The 25,328-nt window shown below is 46.7% G+C and overlaps 1 protein-coding gene across 1 annotated transcript in view; it reads right to left on the bottom strand.

The window, feature by feature from the left end:
• Positions 1–25,328, bottom strand: part of LOC126354018 (ATP-dependent translocase ABCB1-like) — a 242,263-nt gene that overhangs the window by 19,415 nt on the left and 197,520 nt on the right. Inside the window, exon 19 of the mRNA XM_050003341.1 lies at positions 19,488–19,647. Coding sequence (XP_049859298.1) covers positions 19,488–19,647 — 160 coding nt within the window. The remainder of the gene's footprint in view (positions 1–19,487; positions 19,648–25,328) is intronic.

Genomic DNA, 25,328 nt, shown 5'->3' with positions numbered 1-25,328 from the left:
AGCCTTGTCTTACCCCTGAAACTACTCTGAACCATGAACTCAATTTACCTTCAGCTCTAACTGCTGCCTGACTATCCATGTAAAGACCTTTAATTGCTTGCAAAAGTTTGCCTCCTATTCCATAATCTCGTAGAACAGACAATAACTTCCTCCTAGGAACCCGGTCATATGCCTTTTCTAGATCTATAAAGCATAGATACAATTCCCTGTTCCACTCATAACACTTCTCCATTATTTGCCATAAGCTAAAGATCTAGTCCTGACAACCTCAAAGAGGCCTAAACCCACACTGATTTTCATCCAATTGGTCCTCAACTAATACTCGCACTTTCTTTTCAACAATACCTGAGAAGATTTTACCCACAACGCTGATTAAAGAGATACCTCTGTAGTTGTTACAATCTTTTCTGTTTCCATGTTTAAAGATTGGTGTGATTACTGCTTTTGTCCAGTCTGATGGAACCTGTGCCGACTCCCACGCCATTTCAATTATCCTGTGTAGCCATTTAAGACCTGACTTTCCACTGTATTTCATGAGTTCCGACTAAATTTCATCCACCCCAGCTGCTTTATTGCACTGCAATCTATTGACCATTTTCTCCACTTCCTCAAATGTGATCCTATTTCCATCCTCATTCCTACCTCATTCTACCTCAAAATCTGAAACATTACTGATAGTATTTTCACCTACACTGAGCAACTCTTCAAAATATTCCCTCCATCTGCCCAAGGCATCCACAGGATTCACCAGCAGTTTTCCTGACCTGTCCAAAATACTTGTCATTTCCTTCTTACCTCCCTTTCGAAGACTGCTAATTACACTCCAGAATGGTTTTCCAGCAGCTTGACCCAATGTCTCCAACCTGTTTGCAAAGTCTTCCCAAGATTCCTTCTTCGATGCTGCAGTTATCTGTTTGGCTTTGTTTCTTTCTTCAACATAACTTTCTCTGTCTACCTGAGTTCTAGTATGTAGCCATTTTTGATATGCCTTCTTTCTCCTTTTACAGGCTGCCTTGACTGTGTCATTCCACCAAGCTGTTTGCTTCATCCTACTTTTACACACTACTGTTCCAAGACATTCTTTAGCCACTTCTAGTAGTGTGTCCCTGTACCTTGTCCATTCCTTTTCCAATGACTGTAATTGATTACTTTCAACTAACTGGTACCTTTCTGAGATCGCTGTTATGTACTTGTCCCTGATTTCCTTATCTTGAAGTTTCTCCACTCTTATCCTCCTACATATGGAAATGACCTCCTGCACTTTCGGCCTCACAATCCCAATTTCACTGCAGATTAAATAGTGATCAGTCTCATCAAAGAATCCCCTGAATACACCTGTGTCCCTCACAGCCTTCCTGAATTCCTGATCTGTTATTATATAGTCAATGACAGATCTGGTTCCCCTGCTTTCCCAAGTATACTGGTGAATGTTCTTATGTTTAAAGAAGGAGTATGTGATTACTAAGCCCATACTGGCACAGAAATCCAAGAGTTGTTTCCCGTTCCTGTTGCCTTCATATCCTTTCCAAATTTACCCATAACCTTTTCATACCCTTCTGTTCGATTTCCAATCCTGGCGTTAAAATCAGCCATGAGCAGAACACTGTCCTTGTCCTTTACTCTAACAACTACATCACTGAGTGCCTCATAAAAACTATCCATCTTATCTTGATCTGTCCCTTCACAGTGCGAATATACTGACACAGTCCTAATTTTCTTGCTAGATGCTGTCAAATCTATCCTCATCAGTCGTTCGTTTACATACCTTATTGCAACTACGCCGGGTTCCATTTCTTTCCTGATGTACAGTCCTGCACCGCATTGTGCTGTTCCTGCTTTGACTCCTGACAGGTAGACCTTGTATTCTCCCACTTCCTCTTCTGTCTCACCCCTTACCCGAATGTCACTAACAGCTAAAACGTCCAGCCCCATCTTACTTGCAGCCTCTGCCAGCTCTACCTTCTTCCCAGAGTAGCCCCCATTGATATTAATAGCTCCCCATCTCATTAGCATTTGTTTGCCAAGTCATATCTTAGGAGTCCCTGGTTTGTCAGTTAGAGGTGGGACTCCGTCACTTCCAAAGGTCCGAGGCAATTTGCTCTGATTGTTGCCAGCATCATATTTAAAGTACCAGGAAAGCAGGTTGCTAGCCTTACTTGCCCCGAGTCCCATTGGGTTTTACCCCTAACGTCTGAAGGACTAACCGGTGGATTTGGTAGTCTTTATCGTATGAGCACAAAGGTGACCACGACTCAGAATATGTCCGAGATGCCCAGCCTTATTCCAAAGTAACTGGTATCCCGACTGTCGGGACCACTTACTTGGCCACTCATACGTTGCCCGTGGTTCATGAACTAGGACATGACTACAGGAAACCACACCATTTTATATGACGTGGAATTTATTGATTATGTGACAGGGGCGAGCAGAAAATACCAGTTCGAAGGCGTTGCTGCAGCATATACACAAGGTAGCGCGACTTCGATGCGGGTGTATTAGCAGCGACATACAGGCAAGGAATCAGTGTGGCATTGCTGACTTTCCGACATGGCTGCAGAAACGTGAAGCATGGCGACGTTACTATCAAATGCCTCCGGTCAGGACCAACGTGCTGTCATTCTTTTCTTGACTGCTGAAGAATGTCAATGGGGCAGCATGTCTGTCTAAAATCACCGTTGTGGAAAGGTGCGCCAAGATCCGTGCTGGTCGCGATTCGACACAAGATGTCGGTGGATGTGGGAGGCCAGCCCCATCAAGTTGCGGCGACTCAAATGGGAGACACTCCACCAACCGCCCTATAGCTCTGATTTCTCTCCATGCGATTATCACGCCTTCGGTTGCTCAAGAAAGGTCTTGAAGGGTCGACGATTCATGTCGGATGAAGATATGCTGCAGGTAATTACGGAATTCATGACGCAGCAGGACACGGTCTTTTACCAACGGGTGTCTTCAGCATGGTGCGTCAGTGCCGCAGGCGATTTTGCCTGAAGTACGGCTATGGTAGGGAAACTTTTTGATCGCCCTTTATACTGTATTATATGGGTTGCTGAACAGCAGACCATCAGGAATTTACGAGTACATCCTTAAGTCAGTACTAGTAAAAACGCCGGGAAATGCTTCACTTATCAGATACACACCCTAGTTGGATTTTGAACGAGTATGCTATCAAAATGAACTCTAGTGTAATGCTATATCATCGTAATTATTACTCTACTGAATAGCTTATAGTGTATTGCTTGTTTCCAATTAAGGACTATTCCTTCTATCTACATCGTTGTCGTTCTTGTGAAATTTCGATACTGCTGTGGGTCTCCCATTACAAGCTCTACAGTAAGTTTTTTGCATCCTCCAATGCATCCTAATCTACTTTCTTATCCAACACTAACATGGTCGTTTAAGTTTGTTCTTTCACACTAAAAGTACCGAAAGTACAGTTGCAGCCTGACGCTCTTCCAGTTCGACCTCTTCATGCGCGCACAGGACTACGCCCAAAAACTCTCGCGGAGACCGATCCGTCACCTCTCACAGATTCTCTCATCCTCCCGTGTGTAACGCTTCCGACATTTTCTCTCGCAATTCCATCAAACACTTACAGATTTTATTCGCAAGTAACTGTCAAACGGTAACTATCAGCGAAAATTCGCCCCTAGAATAAATAATTATGCTAGTAGTATCTGAGAGTACCAACAGTCGGAGAGCTTAGCTCTCTGTTCTCCATGGAACTTTTAAAACAGATCCAACAGCCCCTGGCAGCAGTCGACTTCTTTCATCAGTTCACGGGGCTGACATCAGCGAAAATACTCTTTCCACAGTGGAGTTGTGTGCGAGAATAGAACAAAAATACTCGCATTATTTTAGCAGTTGGAATTTTCATTTAATATTCTCGGTTTTCTTAAGAAAGTAAATCCACGTTTCTTCCAAGGAATGTTTACACTTCTATTCTTCTGACTGACGATTAGTTTTAAAAAGCTCTTCAGATACATGTGTAGACCTATCGCTGGGTGAAAGTCTTTCGATATGACGCCACTTCGGCGACTTCCGCGTCGATGGGGATGAAATGATGATGATTAGGACAACACAACACCCAGTCCCTGAGCGGAGAAAATCTCCGAACCAGCCGTGAATCGAACCCTGGATTGACACTCTGTCGCGCTGACCACTCAGGTACCGCGGGTGGATCAAATGTACGTTAAGACCGTGTCGGTATTCTGGGGTGACTCCGAGTAGCCCTGACAGACTATAAAGTTGACAGGAATAATAGGCCACTTGGTCTGGCATTTTTTGTTAGAACTAGATTCTTTTGACAATCGTAGCCAAGAGCTATTTCCCCCTCGTTATTTTCTTTCAGCTTTGTGTAGAACACGTCAGCTCTCATTTTGTGGAGTTTGAGACGGGTTCACAGGCTCTCCTTTTCGGCGCTTCATTTTTATGGTTCAGTACGATTCCATGAGTTACTGAGATAAAACAGCTACAGATCTCACAGAACTTTTCCTGGTTCGTATCTCCTTTCTTGACAAGAGACCGATCTTTTGTGCAGTCATCCGAAAAGTGACGCTCTTTTTTTCTATCCTTAGGTGTCTTCGTAAACTATGGCAAGATAATTTTATTAGGCGGTAAACAGGCGACAATATTAAAAACTTGGGAAAAAACCCTGCTGTAATAGTAGTATTTGGAAACATTTTCAGGGTTCTCTTTACTGTACATGTTCCACAGCTTCGTTATTCTCAGGTTCCATGGCTTTGTTATGGTCAGATTGCTACTTAAATAAACTTTTGGGATGTTGGTTCTTCGCGAGTAGTGACGTACTAAGGGGATGAAGTTCGTGATGTGATTTTTCACACTCTCTTTTTCTCGCTTCATACAACTTCGTTCTTCTGTCACCTCCTCTCGTCTTAGTGGGAACTGCATCTTGGTCTAAAATTTTGTGGCACAACCCGGTAACCCTATTTTTCTTAGTTTTTAAAACTAACAAAAAAAGGTGCTTTGCAAACAGCAAGATTTTCGATCTCCTCGTCCCTCTTTCTCGGTAAAGAAAATTGGGTGGTAATGGTCCGTTTCTCTTTTCGTCCTCGCCGGATCTCCTTTCAGGGGACGTGGTAGAGCCATGTTGACCTACGTAGTTGTCTTGCCACTCTCGGGTTATTTTCTGGTAAAAAGTTTGGTGAATGTTTCTTATGTCTTGCATGTTACGTTCGCTACATCTCAGTTTTCAGAAGACATGTTTACATTCAGGCATCTTTGGGAAGGCTTTGCGTTTGTATCTGAAACAAAGTCTAACCTTTTAAGTGCGTAGAAGCATAAACAGTGGCGAGGGGGGAAGGGGGGTGGCAGGGGGGGGGCCACATAACAGATCTCTTAAAAAGTAGGCAGAAGTTTGCTCACGCAGATAAAAGAGAAGGGATATTAAGCACGACGAGCTAAATTAAAAAATGAAGTACCGTTATTAAACCACATAACTGATAGAGCCGGCCGGAGTGGCCGTGCGGTTCTAGATGCTAAGGTCTGGAACCGAGCGACAGCTCCGGTCGCAGGTTCGAATCCTGCATCGGGCAAGGATGTGTGTCATATCCTTAGATTAGTTAGATTTAAGTAGTTCAAAGTTCTAGGCGACTGAGGACCTCAGAAGTTAAGTCGCATAGTGCTGAGAGCCATTAGAACCTTTTTTTGACTGATAGAAAATTTCATATTTTACTGTCAAACCCCCTCCTCCCAGTGGTTGCTAAAACCGTCCCGAATTTTGGACAATTCCTGCTAATTTGAAACTAGGAGCAGTCTGGCAATAGCCTAAATGTAGTGAAAAGTAAAACTATGCGCGGTCGCGTTCATTCCTTGCTGCATTTAACACAAATTTGTTTAGTTATGCTACACGCTAAGCTCTTACTTTGTTTACCAGATAGCTACCAATTTTAGTTTTGCACGAATTTTTCATTAAATTGGTCGGACACCGCCAATGTGTAGAAGAGAGTACAGATCGCACCACAATTTGTTGAGGTTAAATAATAACAATTAGTGTCAACAAAATTTTCACTGCATAACATTGTTTTAGCAATACTTTTCATGATGTGATTCTTGAGTTTCTCCCGGCGTATTTGATAATCAAAATATCCACGGGTATAGTGCCGGACACTATAGACCGGCAGTACACCCGTGGATATTTTGATTATCAAATACGCCGGGAGAAACTCAAGAATCACATCATACACCTTTACGGGGAGGAGATGTATCGCAGCATGAAGAAATTTGAAAAGTTGCGCCACCGTAGATGTCGTTTGCTAAGTACTCTTGCCTTTCTAAAGAGATGTCGTTCCGAGAATGTTGTTCCAAATTTTGCTAAGGTTATGCATCACATCGATTCTGCAGCAGCTAGGAGAATCAAGAAACGAGCCAGCCTCGCATTGGTACGTGAGAGAGTGCAATTCACCCGCCGGAGCCTTGAGTTTATCTCACAGGAATTACTCAAATTACATTTGCAACTGGCTACTAAGTTCACTTCTTTTTCCTGGGATTGGACTGATGGTGTCACCTGGGTGTCAGCTGATTCCGCCCATAAGAAGGATACGGGACGTCAAAAAGCTAAGTTCTCACGTCTCCTTGACAAACCATCTCTGCAGGTTCCGTGCAAGACTGTCATCAATTTGAGTGGCATGGTGTTGAGTGATGATGCGGTCTCGGTTTTGCAGAAAGGTCTCAACTTCGCTCCCACCCCCAAGTTCACTCAGGTCGCAGAAATTGTTAGTGCTGTTGAACAGGTTGCAGCTCGACTTCCGCCAGAATCAGCCGAGAAAATACGTCGTGAACCTGGAATTACGTCGTGAAACTTGTGCGTTGACGAAATCCAAGCCGATGAAGTCAAATAACAGCAGTAAAGAGAGGGCGGCCATTCGTGATCTGAGGAAACGCTCTGAAATTGTTGTCTTACCGGCTGACAAAGGCAATGCTACAGTTGTTGTCTCCCATAAGGACTACACTGATAAGATGCAGAGCCTGCTAAATGACGATTCCTACCGGAAGATCAGCGTTGACCCTACAAAGAAGGTGGAGAACAAGACGAGGGTTCTTCTCAAGGACGCAGATTTACCGGAGGGTGGCCCCAAGGTCCGGTACCGCCTAGACTATATGGACTCCCGAAGGTTCACAAGAGGGGGCACCATTATGCCCCATTGTCAGCAACATCAGGGCACCTACATACACTCCTGGAAATGGAAAAAATAACACATTGACACCTGTGTGTATCAGACCCACCATACTTGCTCCGGACACTGCGAGAGGGCTGTAAAAGCAATGATCACACGCACGGCACAGCGGACACACCAGGAACCGCGGTGTTGGCCGCCGAATGGCGATAGCTGCGCAGCATTTGTGCACCGCCGCCGTCAGTGTCAGCCAGTTTGCCGTGGCATACGGAGCTCCATCGCAGTCTTTAACACTGGTAGCATGCCGCGACAGCGTGGACGTGAACCGTATGTGCAGTTGACGGACTTTGAGCGAGGGCGTATAGTGGACATGCGGGAGGCCGGGTGGACGTACCGCCGAATTGCTCAACACGTGGGGCGTGAGGTCTCCACAGTACATCAATGTTGTCGCTAGTGGTCGGCGGAAGGTGCACGTGCCCGTCAACCTGGGACCGGACCGCAGCGACGCACGGATGCACGCCAAGACCGTAGGATCCTACGCAGTGCCGTAGGGGACCGCACCGCCACTTCCCAGCAAATTAGGGACACTGTTGCTCCTGGGGTATCGGCGAGGACCATTCGCAACCGTCTCCATGAAGCTGGGATACGGTCCCGCACACCGTTAGGCCGTCTTCCGCTCACGCCCCAACATCGTGCAGCCCGCCTCCACTGGTGTCGCGACAGGCGTGAATGGAGGGACAAAAGGAGACGTGTCGTCTTCAGCGATGAGAGTCGCTTCTGCCTTGGTGCCAATGATGGTCGTATGCGTGTTTGGCGCCGTGCAGGTGAGCACCACAATCAGGACTGCATACGACCGAGGCATACAGGGCCAACACCCGGCATCATGGTGTGGGGAGCGATCTCCTACACTGGCCGTACACGTCTGGTGATCGTCGAGGGGACACTGAATAGTGCACAGTACATCCAAACCGTCATCGAACCCATCGTTCTACCATTCCTAGACCGGCAAGGGAACTTGCTATTCCAACAAGACAATGCACGTCCGCATGTATCCCGCACCACCCAACGTGCTCTAGAAGGTGTAAGTCAACTACCCTGGCCAGGAAGATCTCCGGATCTGTCCCCCATTGAGCATGTTTGGGACTGGATGAAGAGTCGTCTCACGCGGTCTGCACGTCCAGCACGAACGCTGGTCCAACTGAGGCGCCAGGTGGAAATGGCATGGCAAGCCGTTCCACAGGACTACACCCAGCATCTCTACGATCGTCTCCATGGGAGAATAGCAGCCTGCATTGCTGCGAAAGGTGGATATACACTGTACTAGTGCCGACATTGTGCATGCTCTGTTGCCTGTGTCTATGTGCCTGTGGTTCTGTCAGTGTGACCATGTGATGTATCTGACCCCAGGAATGTGTCAATAAAGTTTCCCCTTCCTGGGACAATGAATTCACGGTGTTCTTATTTCAATTTCCAGGAGTGTATTTGTTGGCCAAATACCTGACGGGAATATTAATTCCTTATGTGGGTAAATGCCTTCATAACATCCGTAATTCCGTGGATTTTGTTAAACGGCTTGATAGCTTCAGGTTGGATCAGTCAGATATCATGGTGAGTTTTGACGTCGTTTCCTTGTTTACGAGGGTACCCCTGCGAGAGTCGCTAGAGTTGATTGGTCAGAGGTTTGACGAGAATACCACTGAACTTTTTAGGCATGTCTTGACTTCCACCTATTTTCTTTTTAATGGAGAATACTACGAACAAACGGAGGGAGTCGCCATGGGTAGCCCACTCTCACCGGTGGTAGCGAATTTGTACATGGAGAACTTCGAGGAGGAAGCCCTGTCGTCATCCGAATGGAAACCTACTTGCTTTTTCCGTTACGTGGACGACACGTTCGTCATCTGGTCACATGGTATGGATAAACTCCTTGACTTCCTTACGCATCTAAACTCCATACACGCCAACATCAAATTCACTATGGAGACTGAAACGGAGTGTAAATTACCTTTCCTTGACGTCTTGGTCAGGAGAAGGGCTGACGGCACCCTAGGTCATGGGGTGAATCGAAAGACAACACACACTGATCTGTATTTGCACACAGACAGCTGCCACCACCCTTCACAGAGGAATGGGGTACTTAAAACTCTAGTACATAGGGCGCGCACTATCTCTGACACAGAGAGTCTACCCCAGGAATTGGAACATCTGAGAACTGTGTTTCGAAAAAATGGGTACTCAGAGTGGCAGATCCAACGTGCTCTCCGCCCAGCCACTGCAGCACAGCCTGTTGAGATGGATGAAGTCACGAGGGAGGAGGTAGGCACTGCATTTATTCCTTACACAGGCGCACTCTCGGGGAAAGTCACACGCATTCTGAAGAAACACCGGGTCGGAACTGTGTTTTGTCCTCCGAATAAAACTCGTGCACTGGTGGGGAGCGCCTAAGATGACCTCGGTTTGAGGAAGGCCGGCGTGTACCAGATTCCGTGTCAATGTGGCAAGTCGTATATTGGTCAGACGATGCGTACCGTCGAGGATCGATGCCGTGAACACCAGAGGCACACTCGACTGATGTATCCGAGCAAGTCGACGGTCGCTGAACATTGTTTGTCGGAAAATCACGCTATGGAGTATGACCGCACGAGGATTCTGGTACAGACGTTGAGATACTGGGACAGCGTTGTTAGAGAGGCCATCGAAATTCGCACCAATGACGACCTCATAAACCGTGACTGTGGCTATAATCTTAGCAAGGCTTGGGAACCAGCGATTGGGTTAATCAAGAGTAAATTGAGCAAACGCTTAGTTGTGACGTCCACGGCGGACAGAGCCATCACACCGACGTCATCTCAGACGCCGTCGCAATCTGTGCTACCGTGGCGTGGGGCGCGGACGGCGGAGGTAGCGCGCCGCGGGTGGAGGGTATTTAAATCGGCCGCCGCCGCGACCGAACCCAGTTCCCCCTGAGCAGCCATAGCGTACAGATCTCCGTGCCGGCACGTTCACAGGAGCTCAGTCCGTCAGTTCACCTGATGATGGCGACATGTTTGATCGCCGAAATATTGTGCCCATTGGACACTATAGACCGGCAGTACACCCGTGGATATTTTGAATACTTTTCATGTTCTTATCTTTCTGTTTTGGAAAGATTTATCTTCCACTGATCACGACGCATCTTCCTTTTCCGGAAGGAGCCGTCGCCTTCGGTCTCAAAAATGGCTCTGAGCGACTTGTAGAATTCCTACTAGATCAATTACTTCCACTTTGTTAGTACCATCTTCTGACTTTAAACTGTGCAAAAAGTCATTTTCTTCAAAATACTCAAATAAGTCAACAAACACCCTGCTGATCAGGTGAAATGTGCTTGCCGGCTTATATTTCGACAGTGCATTGGTAGTGAGAGCTTCATTGTTGAGTACCCATTCGCATACTCTGAATAAGAAAAATATTCCTCCTAATCGTAACAAACTGAAACGTAGCTTCGAACATCTAGATTGGTAAGTCTGATGTCAGTTGGCGTGCTTTGCATCTGGACATAGCACGCTGATCGTCGTGCCTGTTGAACTTGGCATGTTTGGAAACGTTGGACATTTAGCGGGCTTTGGACCCGCAGAACACGATTTTCTACAGCCCTTTTCAACGGTTTATAGTGAATTCTGCCACCTAAAAGCTATTCCATCGTTAAGGCCCTGAAAAACTCTGTACGGCAGTGTTCCTAACCCAAAACCTACAAAAAATTCATTTAACGGCATTTGGACCAGAGCTACTTATTTGTAACAATGGCTATAGCTTTGGTCCTGGCTGCAGACTGCTTTGCGGCGACTTTGGAGTCAGAATAGACTAAGCCATTCATTTTTACGGTACAGTCAAGGGAGCTGAAGGATTGGTGGTGCTTGACAACTTTATAAGCTGTTGCTAGCTCTGCAGTAGCAACGAGAAATTCTTCCTGGGCATCTTCTTTAATCATGACTGCAGAAATAGGGTTTGACGTCGATGGTGCCACAAATCTATTTGTACGATTCTTGGTAGAAACGTATTGCCTCACACCTTCCTTATCTCCTTCAGTTACTGAAAGGACCCACAAATAAGGCGCGCGCTGTGCGGCAAAAACCACACAGCGGGTTACCAAGGTTGTGAGGTCCACAAAAGACACTCACAGCAGCAATGGGTGCAAAGGCCGCCCCCCACACACGTAAGCAAAACACGACAATCCCAACCAGTCACACAAGAAAACAAAATACAACAACACACAGAGACAAGGCCTGGGTAAAACCAAGACCGGACACACCCAGGGCAACATATGCAGAAGTAGTTTCTCCCCCGAGAAACCATGAAAGCGCGGCCCTGTCACCACAACACCAATCATAGTCACAAGAACAACACCGGGACACACACAACAACAACGACCAGGTCCACCAAGACAGAGGAAGCTCTAGGGAACCCCACACACAGTCCCCCCCCACGGTCAGGTGTTAGGCGTTATGGTGCAGACTATGAACCTCGTCATGGAAATGATGAGGGATTGCAGGAAAGCCCAGAAGTAGAACACACAGATCCTCGTTGTCCTTCAGGCAGCAGTCCAGCAGTTGCTCCCCTCTGCGACTTCTTCAGTAGTTTCAAAACCCCATCATGGATAGACGACCAAACATCCAAGGCCTGACAGTGTGCGTCTTTAACGCAGACGGCAATTTTAACCAAGAGGTCGAGTTCAGAGAACTCATGAAGGAGTTCTCCATAGACATATGGATGATGGGGGAAACCCACCTAAAACCGGGAACAAAACCGACAGTTCCCAACTACGTTAGCTACCACAAAGACAGGCCAACCCAAGGTGGAGGAGTGGCCATATACATAAAAAGAGGGATCCCCCACAACCAGCAGGTATTATTACCAGCTACCAATAAAATCGAAGCAGTGGCGATGGAAGTAGCCACTGCCATTGGACTCCTAACAATCGTTGCAATCTACCGACCCACACAAGACCAGATAGATGAGGAAGACATAGCTAGTCTAGGGCAAATCGAAGGCAAACTCGTAATAGGGGGCGACTTCAATGCCAAACATCCTGATTGGAATTCTAGAGTAACCTCCAGAGCAGGCGCCAGATTGCAACGACTAGCGCGCAACCACCATTTCGAAAAAACATGGGGTCCAGTCGAGCCCACACATTTTCCAAAAAATGGAGGCAGGCCCGACGTGTTAGACATAGCTCTCACCAGGAGGATTACGGGGTTTGTGACCGCGAGGACAATCAACAGAATGGCCTCCGACCACAACCCAGTGATTCTAGAGGTCGAAGCGGGAGAATGGGTAGCACTCCCAAGGTACCAGACGTCTTACAAACGTACAAACTGGGAGCGATACTGAGAAACTGTCGCCTCTGATATCGCTCGCGCTCTGCCACCTACTGCCGAAACAGTAGAACAAGCGCTACAAGACCTAACAGGTACCATCCTCCAGGCAGCAGAAGAAGCCACCCCTCCACAAAGGGATGGCCCGCCGCCGCAAATACGGCTCCCGGAACACTTGCTAGCTCAAATTCGACATAAGAAAAGAGTGGAAAAAGAGTGGAAGATAACCAGAAACCAGGCCACAAGGAGGCTGCTCAATCGTCTACAGAGAGAGTTGAAGGTAGCGCTCAATGAGCACAGAAACCAGCAATGGCAAAACCGCCTCACAGTCCTCAGAGTAGACGACCACACACTTTGGCAAGCAACCAAACAATTCACAAAAAGACGCGCTAGGATGCCGCCACTGCACGGCCAGCGGGGTCTGGCCTACAGCCATGCTGAAAAGGCCAACGCCCTCACGGACACTTTCGAGAGGCAGTTCCAAGCGGCAGAACCCCAGGATGATGAGCATGAAAGAGTGGTCAGTCGTCAACTGGCTGTCTTCCTCAATGCTGAGGAGGGCCCAGAAGATGAGCCCACAGTTTCTGCCCCTGAAGACGCGGCAAAAGTAATTAGGTCTCTCCCCTTCAAAAAGGCGCCACGACATGACAGTGTCACCAACCAGTTGGTCAAAAACCTCCCATCCGCGGCGATCGAACACCTCGCGAACGTCTTTAACGAGATTACTTGTACCCGCGAGTTCCCGGCTTGCTGGAAACACACGGAAGTGGTCGCGATGCACAAACCAGGGAAAGACCCTCTATTCCCGCAGCACTACAGGCCGATTAGCCTCTTGCCAACTCTCAGCAAGATCTACGAGTGCCTCCTGCTAAGACCCATACAGGAACATATTACCAGAGAGCAACTCCTGCCGGATTTCCAATTTGGGTTCCGGCAGAACCACGCTGCCCCACAACAGGTCATGAGAGTGGTTGAAGCAGCCACAGGGGGCTTCAACCACAGAGACTACTGCTGGATAGTGCTACTAGACGTAGCCAAAGCCTTTGACTCAGTATAGCATAGAGGGCTACTCTACAAGCTGTACACACAAGGGTCCACGGGAGCATAGTTAAGCAGATCAAAAGCTATCTCTCAAATAGAACTTTCTCTGTCAAAGTAGAAACAGCCACCTCCACCAAGAAGCGTATTCGTGCTGGGGTGCCGGAGGGATCGGTCCTGGGGCCCGTTTTGTACAGTCTGTACACTGCGGACACACCAACGGCCCCCCTGGTGCACACCACACAATACGCTGACGATACAGCCTTCTACACAAGAAATGCGAACAAGGACCTAGTCATCCGTAGGCTACAAAGGGTTTTAGATGACACAGAAACTTGGGCCCGTCGCTGGCGAATCACCATCAACTCCGAAAAGACGCGGGCTATGCTGATTACCCGTAGGCTCCGAAGGCGCGAACCTCCTCAACCCCTCTCGATTCATCTTTACCTAAACGGAACCCATCTCTCCTGGCGCAGAACCGCCAAGTATCTTGGCGTAACCTTGGACTCTCGCCTTACGTGGAAACTCCACATAGACGAGGCCCACAGGAAGGTCTGCGCCAGAATGTCCATCCTGTACCCAATCCTCAACTCATCCAGCTCCCTTCCCTACTCAGTAGGAGTGAACGTATACCAGGCCCTGATCCGGCCAGTCATGGAATATGCGTGTCCTGTCTGGGGATACGCGGCGAAGCAGCACCTGGACCAACTCCAGAGGCTGCAGAACCGCGCCCTCAGGAGGGCACTGCGTCTACCTCTCGGATTCCCCATTGACGATTTGCATGCCGCTGCTGAAATCCCACTCCTGAAAGAGCGTTTTCAAGACCTGGCAAGGGCCTTCTATGAAGGTTCTTCCAGGTCAGGAAACGCCTCCGACCCTAGGTCGGTATGACATGTCCCGCGTTAAGCACAATCGCCCCATGACGATCTTCGACGACTAAGGCGAAGAGAAAATCTCAATATCCTTTCCCAAATCCTGCTCCTACCGAAATAACCACAATTATCTCGCCAAACCTCAGCAAGTACCAGACACACACCGAACAATCATCACATTTCACAGACACCAAAAATTACAGACATAAACACACACGCAAGTACACAGGGGAGTAAAAGCCGCAAGGCTACGAACTCTCCTTCACACTTCCTCAAAGAGGGGAAAGTAATAGATGAGAGCAGCAGCAGCATCCCGACGTCATTCCCGCTCAGGCTGCGGAGGTCAGCTGATCGCTGCAAGTTAAGCGCTAGCTCCCCAGCATGTATGGACGACGCGGAAAGGGAGGCAAAGCTGCTTCCGTGCTGCAATTGCTGGGCCTCGTGCTCGGCACATCAGAAGACGGGAAACGCAAGAAGACGGCGGAGCGGAAGGAGCAGTGCTTTCGCTGCCATAAACTTGGCCATGTTGCCAAGTACTGTCGTAATGCAGTGGCGTGCCTTCGGTGTGCGCAAGCACACGATTCGCGCCACTGCACGAAGAAAGACGCCACACGCTGCTGCACCAATTGTGGCGGCGTTCATGCGGCGAATTACCGCGGCTGCAGCTACATCAAGAACTGGAGTCGCGGTGATAAAGCTAGAAGGAGACACAAGGCCACCAAGAACGTGGATACAGCCGAGGCCGTTGCGTCCTCGCCACCCCCCTCCTTTGGCGGATCCATGGTGGCCGATGACGTGGCTGTCCTACCAGACGCAGTTAGCGAGGCGTGCGCCAGGGTCCGCGCCGCCGCCGATGAAGAAATTGCTGCCCTCAAAGCCGCAATGGTGGAAGAGAGGGCAACACTACAAGCTGAGCTAGCCGAGGCTCGGCTGCTGGTGCACAGTCTCCGTGATGCACTGGCCAGCCAGCCCCACCCAGCACAGAAGCAGGATGCTGACACGCAGACTGCCGCCCCCTTGGATCCTGTAGTAATACAGGAAGCCACGAGGGTGGAAACACAAGACGCAGCCGCACAGAAATCGTCGCTGCGAAGAACAAGGCAACCCAAGTCATCATGGAGGAGGTCCCTTGCCCCCTCTCCAAGACGCAGCTGCAGAAGGTAGTGTCCATTCACTTGGACACTCTCAGGTCCTACAACGCCCGCCCTCCTCTCACGCCTGTCGAGTGGGAAGTTCTCTTTGCCTCAATAGAACAACAGGAAGAGAACGAAAGCCAAGAACAAGGGGCGAAGACCACCGAAGAAGCCGAAGCCGCCAACTGGGAGGATGTGACAGAACCTAAAGTGTCACAAGCAGACACATAGAAGAAGAAGAAGAAGAAGAGGAAGGATAAAAAGAGGTACCCTGACGGAAGGAGGACTTAAAAGACTCTCCTCCTCACTGCGCCCGACACCCATCACATCATCATCGCCATCATCAAATATTCGCTCTGTCAGTCCCAGGCGTCGACAGGGCCAGTAACGTAAAGGCGCCTAGTCGACGCATAACTATTAATTCACGTGACCTACCACCTGTCCCTGACCGGAAATCATTAGTACCACAACGCACTACTGTCCCAGTTATTCCTAAACGTCCCAGCAAACTTCAACCCATCTAAGTGGAGTAAATGTCTAACGACAACAAACACCTCCTTACCATCCTCAAGAAGAGGAATTCAAGTGCGAAGCAGCAGCAGCAGCATCCCGACGTAATCTCCAGAACAGGCGCCACACTGCAACAACTAGCGCGCATCCACCACTTCGAAACATGGGGTCCGGTCAAGCTCACACATTTTCCAAAAAAATGGAGGCAAGCCCGACGTGTTAGATATACCTGTAGCTCTTACTAGGAGCAACGACAATCAACAGGATGTCCTCCGACACAACCCAGTGATTTTAGAGGTCGATGTGGGAGAATGGGTAGCACTCCCACGGTACCAGACGTTTTACAAACGTACAGCTGGGAGCGATATCGAGAAACTGTCGCTTCTGATATCGCTCGTGCTCCGCCACCTTCTGCTGAAGCAGTAAAACAAGCGCTACAAGACTTAACAGGCACCATCTTGCAAGCAGCGGAAGATGCCACCCCCCCCCCCCCCCCCCACAAAGGGATGGCCCACCGCCGCAAATGCATCTCCCGGAACACTTGCTAGCTAAATTCGACATAAGAACAGAGTAGCAAAAGAGTGGAAGATCAGCAGAAATCAGCCCACCAGGAGGCTGCTCAGTCGTCTACAGAGTGAACTGAAGGTAGCGCTCAATGAGCACTGAAACCAGCAATGGCAAAACCGCCTCACAGCTCTCAAAGTAGACGATCACACACCACGGCAAACAACCAAACAGTTCATAAAAAGACGTGCTAAGATTCTGCCATTGCACTGCGAGCGGGGTCTGGTCTACAGCGATGCTGAGAAGACCAACGCCCTTTCCGACTGCTTCGAGAAGCGGTTTTAAGCGGCAGAACCCCAGGATGAAGAGCATGAAGAGATAGTCAGTCGTCAGCTGGCTGTCTTACTCAATGCTGAAGAGGACCCAGAGGACGAACCCACACTTTTCGCCCCCGAGGACGTGGCAAAATTAATTAGGTCCCTCCTCACAAAGAAGGCGCCAAGACACGACAGTGTCACGAATCAGTTAGTCAAAAATCTCCCACCCACGTCTATCACACACCACGCGAACGTCCTCAACGAGATTACTCGATCCCGCGAGTTCCCAGCTTGCTGGAAACATGCGGAAGTGGTCGCGATACACAAACAAGGCAAAGACCATATATTACCGCAGCACTACAGGCCGATTATTCTCTTGCCAACTCTCAGCAAGATCTATGAGCGACTCCTACTAAGACCCATACAGGAACATGTTACTAGAGATCGACTGCTGCCGGATTTCCAATTCGGTATCCGGCAGAACCACCCTGCCCCACAGCAGAACATGAGAGTGGTTGAAGCAGCCACAGAGGGCTTCAACCACAGAGGCTCCTGCGGGATAGTGCTACTAGATGTAGCCAAAGCCTTTGACTCAGCATGGTACAGAGCTCCACTGTTTTCCAGGAGCAAAGTTAAGCTGATCAAAAGCTATCTCACGAATAGAACTTTCTCAGTCAAAGTAGAAACTGCCACCTCCACCAAGAGGCGTATTCGTGCTGGGGTGCCACTGGGATCAGTCTTGGGGCCCGTTTCGTACAGACTGTACACTGCGGACACACTAACGGCCCCCTGGTGCACATTGCACAGTACGCAGACGACACAGTCTTCTAAACGAGAAATGCGAACATGGACTTGGTCATCCGTAGGCTACAAAGGGTTTTAGACGACACGGAAACTTGGGCCCGTCGCTGGCGCATCACCATCATCTCTCAAAAGACGGAAGCTATGCTGATTACCCTCAGGCTCGGAAGGCGCGAACCTCCTCAACCCCTCTCGCTTCATCTTTACCTAAACGGAACCCATCTCTCCTGGCGCAGAACCGCCAATTACCTTGGCGTGACCTTGGACTGTAGTCTTAAGTCGAAAACCCACATGGACGAGGTCCACAGGAAGGTCTGTGCCAGAATGTCCATCCTATACCCAATCCTGAACTCAACCAGCTCCCTTCCATGCCCAGTGGGAGTAAATGTGTACCAGGCCATGATGCGGCCAGTAATGGAATATGCATGCCCTGCCTGGTGATACGTGACAAAGCAGCATCTGGACAAACTTCAGAGGCTGCAAAACCGCGTGCTCAGGAGGGTAGTGCACCTATCCCTTAGATTCCCCTCTGATTATCTGCACGCCGCTGCCGAATTCCCACTCCTCAAAGAAAGATTCCAAGATCTGGCAAGGGCTTTCTACGAGAGCTCGCCAACCTCAGCCAAGTACCAGACACATACCGACCATTCATCACATTTCACAGACACTAATAAATCACACATAAATTCACACACACGAGTACACAGACGAGGAAAAGCCGCAAGGCTGCAAACTCCCCCACACGCTTCCCCAAAGAGGGGAAAGTATTAGATGAGAGCGAGAAAGCATCCCGACACTTCGATAGAAGATGATGGGTACGAATCTCATAGAAATGTTGCGACAAGACGACGCCATCACTCGGCTGATAACCCGAGAAGAATTCATCAGTGGAATACGCCGAGAAAGACTGCAACCGCATAGGCCGTACTATGTCTCTGCAGACATTCTGCAAGCACCTACAATTATTTGCGATGCTCTCGTTTTACGCGAAAGAGAATTCAGTGAAAGCCCTCTGCTTTGGAACGCACCTCTGTTACAGATGCGATTTTGAAGGCTACCTATCGGAAGTTCATTCTAGGGGGTGAAGCGGGAATATTCTACGACGTCCCGCAATAAATACCGCATTATTGCAATCGATACTGGCTGAGATGAAAAGCGTTGCATTACTTACTGAACGCTCCTCGTGGCATAGCAGAAGCAAGACCAGATCTTTAACGATAGTACTCATTTTGTCGGGTCCTGTGGGTATGTTATTCAAGTCTGATGTAGTAATGCACAATGCTTATCCTACAAAAGATTTATCTATTTGTTTTATAAATGGTTTTGTATAGTGTTTATCATATTAGTATTTCATAATTATGATATTTCTTGACATATTTAATTTATGTGCGGGGCAGGGACTCTAATGACATCTAGCTGTTCTTGAAGGCAGGGCCTCTACAAAACTCAGAAGGTTAGAGGAATGTGGTAGCAGACTAGAACTTGAATCCGATTCTCACTGACAGTCGACAAACGACTTATTTGTCACAGCCATTAATACTGATTCACGAGTCTGCAAAGCATTTGGATGCAAGGCATAACACAATTAATCAATGATAATTAACATAATTTTGTGAGTTTTCACAGGAGTTGTAAAATGGTATTTTGTAGAAAATACTTTCAGTTTTCTGTAACTTTGGTACAAATTTATACGTGTCAATTAAAGTGTGATATAACAACTCCTTTTGGGCTGATAATAATAATCATTTCGCCGTCAAACAGTACTCGTATCATCGGCCACAAGCGATTTTCGCGGCATAAATGTACTCGAATATTATATTTTACTCACCCATGTATCTTCTGCAGCGACCCGAGGATCTGCTATCTTTGATTGCCGGTTTAGCAAATGAAATAATTTCGAAGCAGCGATTAGCCCTTTACGAACACTCAGAATGAAATACGGGACGTACGTCAGGCTGCCACTCACATTGCTTAAAGCGTCAGAGACCCTGAAAAAAGAAGGAGCGAATTATTTGGAATTATTCAAGACGAGTTATAAATTAAGCAGAAAATGATCACAAAAATGTTTTTTTTTTCAGTCAGTTGTTAGGTCTAAATGTAATTGCCATTACTTAAGTACACCCAAGCCCAGAACGGACCACCCTGGCCTGGTGCAAAGGTGCTGATTTGCGGAGCAAGTTGGTCCAGAACGCACTCTTTACTCCATTCTAACTAAGTTCCTCGTTCCAACCAGAGCTTCCTCATTTCCCAAAGCCGTTATCTCATACAGTTTACCTAAATGTCTCTCCCTCTAAACTCTCTATATCAGAAAATAATATCACTTCTGTCCATCTATTATCACATTTTGTACCTTTTACAACGCCACCATTATTATAATTATTATTATTATTGATTGTATTGGTAGCAACAGTATTAGGTACACTCATAACATTTTTAATTCTATTAATATTATTTTATTACTGATAATGATATTAAAATTATTGTCATTTCTGGTGTATAAAATACTGTATCAGCAAAGCTCTACAGTCATATAGGAGAGAGAACTAGAGACCCTAGTCTAACGAAGTCAGATAAATAAATAAAAGCCGCGCCGGGTAGCCGCGCTGTCTAGGGCGTCTTGTCACGGTCCACGTGGCTCCTCCCTCGGAGGTTCGAGTCCTCCCTCGGGCATGGGTGTGTGTGTTGTCCATAGCTTAAGTTAGTTTAAGTTAGTTTCAGTAGTGTGTAAACTTAGGGACAGATGACCTCGACAGTTTCGTCCCATAAGATCTTCCCACAAATTTACAAAAATTAATGAAACCAAATATCCTCTTCCTCAAAATACAGGTTTCCCTTGTTTTCCATTCATCGCCACTCGTCCGGTGTGGGCACTTTCTTTAGTAGGCCTCCTCTCCTACCGATCGTCATTACCGCATTTTTTTGGACGGTACGTATTGACCTCCGCCATTCTGTACCCTTTTGGGTAGTCGGTCACAAGCTAGCATAGATATGCAGAAGGACCTGGTACTGGTAGCACCTTTATGAATGAACCTTGCTAAGTTACAGGCAAAGACAGCCAATGGATCTGAAGGCGGAGGAGGACCTGTATCCCAACTGTGGATGACTCGGAGTCATCTCGTAAAGGAATTGCTAAGGAGTGGGAAGTGGGTGCGATTCTCTCAGGGTGGCAGACCGTCTACCGGTCTTGCGCTGAGTTTCATCTCCGACGCAACCAGGGGAAATCCTAATTATTCAGAATCTCTTTAAGAGCAACACCCGAAACAATTCAAATATGACACCCGCAGGAACGAAAACGGACAGGGAAAGGAATATAGCTGCAATTACCGAGTCGTTAAAGTTGGCCACGGTGAATATAACAACACTTACGCGTAAGCAGTCGCATTGAAGAAAATTCTCCTCTTTGTAAAACGACATACCAACATCGTCTGCAACAGCGTATTATGCGTATTATGCTATTGTTACTCAGGGCTGCACTCACATATTGATAGGATGATGGATGGTGAGTAAGGCCAATTCACACAGAAATGGAGGGTCACGGATGCCAGGCGGCAGCTGGTCAGGGATGTGACACGGACGAGACCTGAGCAATTCTCACTGAAGCGGCGGCGTCACAGAGGCATGACATGCCCGTGCTACGAATTAGGGATGGTGGTTATCGCTGAAACCACCATTTCTCGGTTATATACGCTGTTTTCCACACCAGTTTAACCTGACAGTTTTCCCATCTTTGCAGTGCTTCCACATATCCACGGTTGCTGGATGGTAAGACTTTTCCTTTCCCTTCGTATAGTAGAGTTGTCAAATGAAATGTGAAGTCTGAAATACACAGTTATTTTGAATGATCCTCTGTGCAGCCCTTGGCCTAGTGCTCTAAGAACCCTGAAATCCACTGGTTCCATTTCGCACCGTAGGAATTCATTGTTGTTGGCGTTGGCAACGGCTGTAATCCAGTTTTCTGGGTGGAAGGATCGCTGTCATATAGTAGGAAACTATGATCTATAACGAGGAATTTCTCGTCTAAATACTTGAGGATGATCAGACTTCGGAAAAGGGTCGTAATGTTCTGAACATCTCCCATAAAATCAGTAATATTTATGTTTACATTCAAATGAAAATCATTCGAAAAATATAATTTATGATCATAGCGTTAGAGCTTTGTTACTTTTCTCTCAGCACTTTCCTTCACTTTGTCTAACCTAATATGGAAACACTTTTGAGACATTCTGTAAAAATGCTGGAAACGTTCGGGATAGGTTTCCAATTTTTTCACTGCATCGAATGTACTGTGATTCTTCCGTTTCTTCAACCATAACGGATCTTCTCCATATCTTATTCGCTGCTGAACATTCACAGGTTACAAAAGATCCAGTGCTCCAATACCTTTGTCTGATTAGGACGACATATGCTGATCCATTAGTAGCAGGGACGGCAAAAACCGACAAGTTAAAACCGATACCGGCATTTTACTTCTGAAAACCTGTATTTTTTGGTATTTGTTTGGTCTCGTTTATAAAATGTATTTTTTTAAATTTTTTACTAATAGAGGAGTAAAACAACGGAAAGATCAATTAACCAAAGCAGCAGCGCTAAAACTTTTCTTTTTAAATAAATCTTTTTCAAAATAGGAGTAACTATAATTGTGAAATCCGAATTAGTTTGAAATATTGCGTTGTTATAGAAAATAGGAACAGCGGTCAGTGCTATTTTAGTAACAACGCCGACAGTAACGAGCAACAAACACATGGTACGTGCACTGTGATGTAGCAAACATAACCGGCGCCATGGGCACGACACTTTATTGGCCCTCTCCGCTCCCTCCGCCCTCTCATACGCTCCTAGTGGATAACACTTCCTTGGCACCCCCTCCCCTAGGTGCCCGGAGGATAACACTTTCTTGGCGCCCCCGCCCCCCCTCCCCCCCCCCCTCCGCCTCTCTCTCCAAACACACGTACAAGTAGGTGACATATAGATATTACTCTAACAATAACATACTTTCCGGAAACCGTTGTTTGCCTTAAAGTCCATTTGGCGTCCGTCTGCAAGTGGCGCCCGCGGCATGATAGATCACCATGCCTCCTTCGAGCTGCGCCACTGGCCATGCGACATGGGTTAAGGTATGCGTATACGCGCAGTGTGCATCAATACTTGCCCGCAACTGGTCTATAAGGTAGTAACTCGCTGTCGTTGCGTTGCGGAATGACACAAACTCTAGTTTGGAAACATTTTCACAAAGTTGCGTAGCAATGAAGTACAATGCCCCATTTGCTTTAAAACGTTAAAAATTTGTTTGCCATTTCTGTGAAATAATACGTGAAAGGAAATTATGGTAACAGTAATAAATCAAAAACTTAACGACAATTCAGTCCTAACTGATCTGGTGGTTGTGTCTACATAATATGCCTTTATCTGGTTGTAGCCCTTGAAAACGGACAAATTAATACGAAAAAAAAAACAGTTTTCCAACCGCAGTTTTCAAGCTCCAGCACTGACTATTCATAATGCCTAAATAGTGGTGTTATCCCCGAGTACAGTACGCTTTTGGAGAAGAGTTTCAAAAACTTTGGATCAGTAGGAGAACACTGGTGGTTTTTTGTAGTATTCAATCTTTTATCACTTTTCTCACTCGAGACGGGCAGCAAACGTTGGATATATTTTGCCATTAGATGCCTAGTTACTTTAATATTTTGAAACTGAGAGAGTCAAAATTTTTCCGTCTTCCTTCAGTTTCTACGTTTATTGCAGGAAGCAATAGCAATACACAACCGAACACTGGTTACATCAGAAACAGGATATTCTGAACGATTTTAACAGTCAGGTTAAACTGGTGTGGAAAACAGCGTATATAACCGAGAAATGGTGGTTTCAGCGATAGCCACCATCCGTAATTCGTAGCACGGGCATGCCATGCCTCTGTGACGCTGCCGCTTCAGTGAGAATTGCTCAGGTCTCGTCCGTGTCACATCCCTGACCAGCTGCCGCCAGGCATCCGTGACCCGCCATTTCTGTGTGAATTGGCCTTACTCACCATCCATCATCCTATCGATATGTGAGTGCAGCCCTGAGTAACAATAGCATAATACGCATAATACGCTGTTGCAGACGATGTCGGTATGTCGTTTTGCAGGTGATGGGAAAAGGTATCTGTCGCTAGGTAACATAACGGTTTTCCCTCCCTCGTGCGATAAAATTCTGCCAATAAAAAATGCCAACAAGAAAGCCTTACTTGATGTGTCACACTGTATCTCAGCTGGAAAACGTAATCTCTATAAGATGGTACCGAGTGAGCAGTTCATTTTCACGCCTGTCTGGCAAAAGCCAATGACACAGGTCAGAATGTGTAATGCTGACTGTACGATATGTTTAGTGTAGCTGCAGCAGGAATAGTGTTAAATTTTTCCGTATCTTCTGTCGCTGCTTGAGCTGATTTGTGTTGCAGGAAGTAGTGTTTTGACCTGAGATGTTGTACTTCCTCAAAACAAGGTTAGTATTTCTGCAATCCGTAACACAGAAGCACCTTAGTGTTTCAGCAGCAGAACGTTGTAACTGCACAGATGCCCAGGAAACTAAAAATCATTGGGCTGTTTTTCAAAGATAATGTTAGTAATTGTGTAATAACTGTTGTAAAAATATGTAAAATGGCGTTTTACCTCGTATACACTGCCTGCGTCGAGAAAGCGTAAATATGTAACCATAAAATGGTAAGAAATAGGAAAGCATAAAACATCCAAAATGCAAAACACTTTAGTAATATTAATAAGAATTTCTCTTTCATTGTGCCACGGACCAGACGCCATTTTTTCGACAGTATGTGAACCAAAATTGTTATTGAATTTTTCGGGAACGAAGCTGCTAGTGTAGACAAGAAAAAATTACGCATCTATACTATTATATGAAGACATGTAGTAGGTTCACATTGTTACCGAAAATCTCGAATAGTTCTTGATCGACAGACTTCAGATTCCTTGTACTTTAACAAATGTTCGGACAGACATAGGTTACACACTTTTTTTAAAATATATGTGGTGCATAAACTATATTAGTGGGGAAGATCTTTACCAAAAATTGCGGGAAGTTCTTGACTGATTTGCTTCAAATTTTAGTTCAACGTTGTTACCTAAATTCTCGAAAAGTTCTTGACCGATTTACTTCTGATTTTTGTATGGTTAATTGACGATCGGACGGACAGAGAATACAAATTTTTTAAATGAAGAGGAAATGTTACAAAAAATCTCGAAAACGTCTTTGCATATTTACTTTTCACACGATACTTTAACAAAACTGGACGGATATATATGTATATAAAATAGGCAAATGATGTTAGCAAAAATCTCGAAAAGTTCTCGAACGATTTATATCAAATTTTTGCAAAATAAAAACCGTTCAGACAGATGTAGGCTATACAGGGTGTTTCAGAAATGTAGGTCAATAATTCACACACGGAAAATACATTCCAAAAGTAGCTAAAAACCTCCAATAAACATGGGTCCGCAAATCAACCGTTGCCGAGGGATCGAATTAATTCGAGTTGGGAACCAACTGTAAACGCCCCCGGGTACCGCGGTATGTTGGTTGGTATCTCAAGGTTTGGGATGGACTGTCTGTTTATGCAAGCGCAGCTACTTGCCTTTCCCGCTTAGTCCGCTGTGCCGTGCCGGGCTAAAAATCAGTT

The sequence above is a fragment of the Schistocerca gregaria genome, chromosome 3 (genome assembly GCF_023897955.1).
Source record: "Schistocerca gregaria isolate iqSchGreg1 chromosome 3, iqSchGreg1.2, whole genome shotgun sequence".
Classification (NCBI taxonomy): Eukaryota; Metazoa; Arthropoda; class Insecta; order Orthoptera; family Acrididae; genus Schistocerca; species Schistocerca gregaria.
Note: the sequence above shows the minus strand (reverse complement) of the source record. Positions and strands in the feature narration are given on the sequence as shown.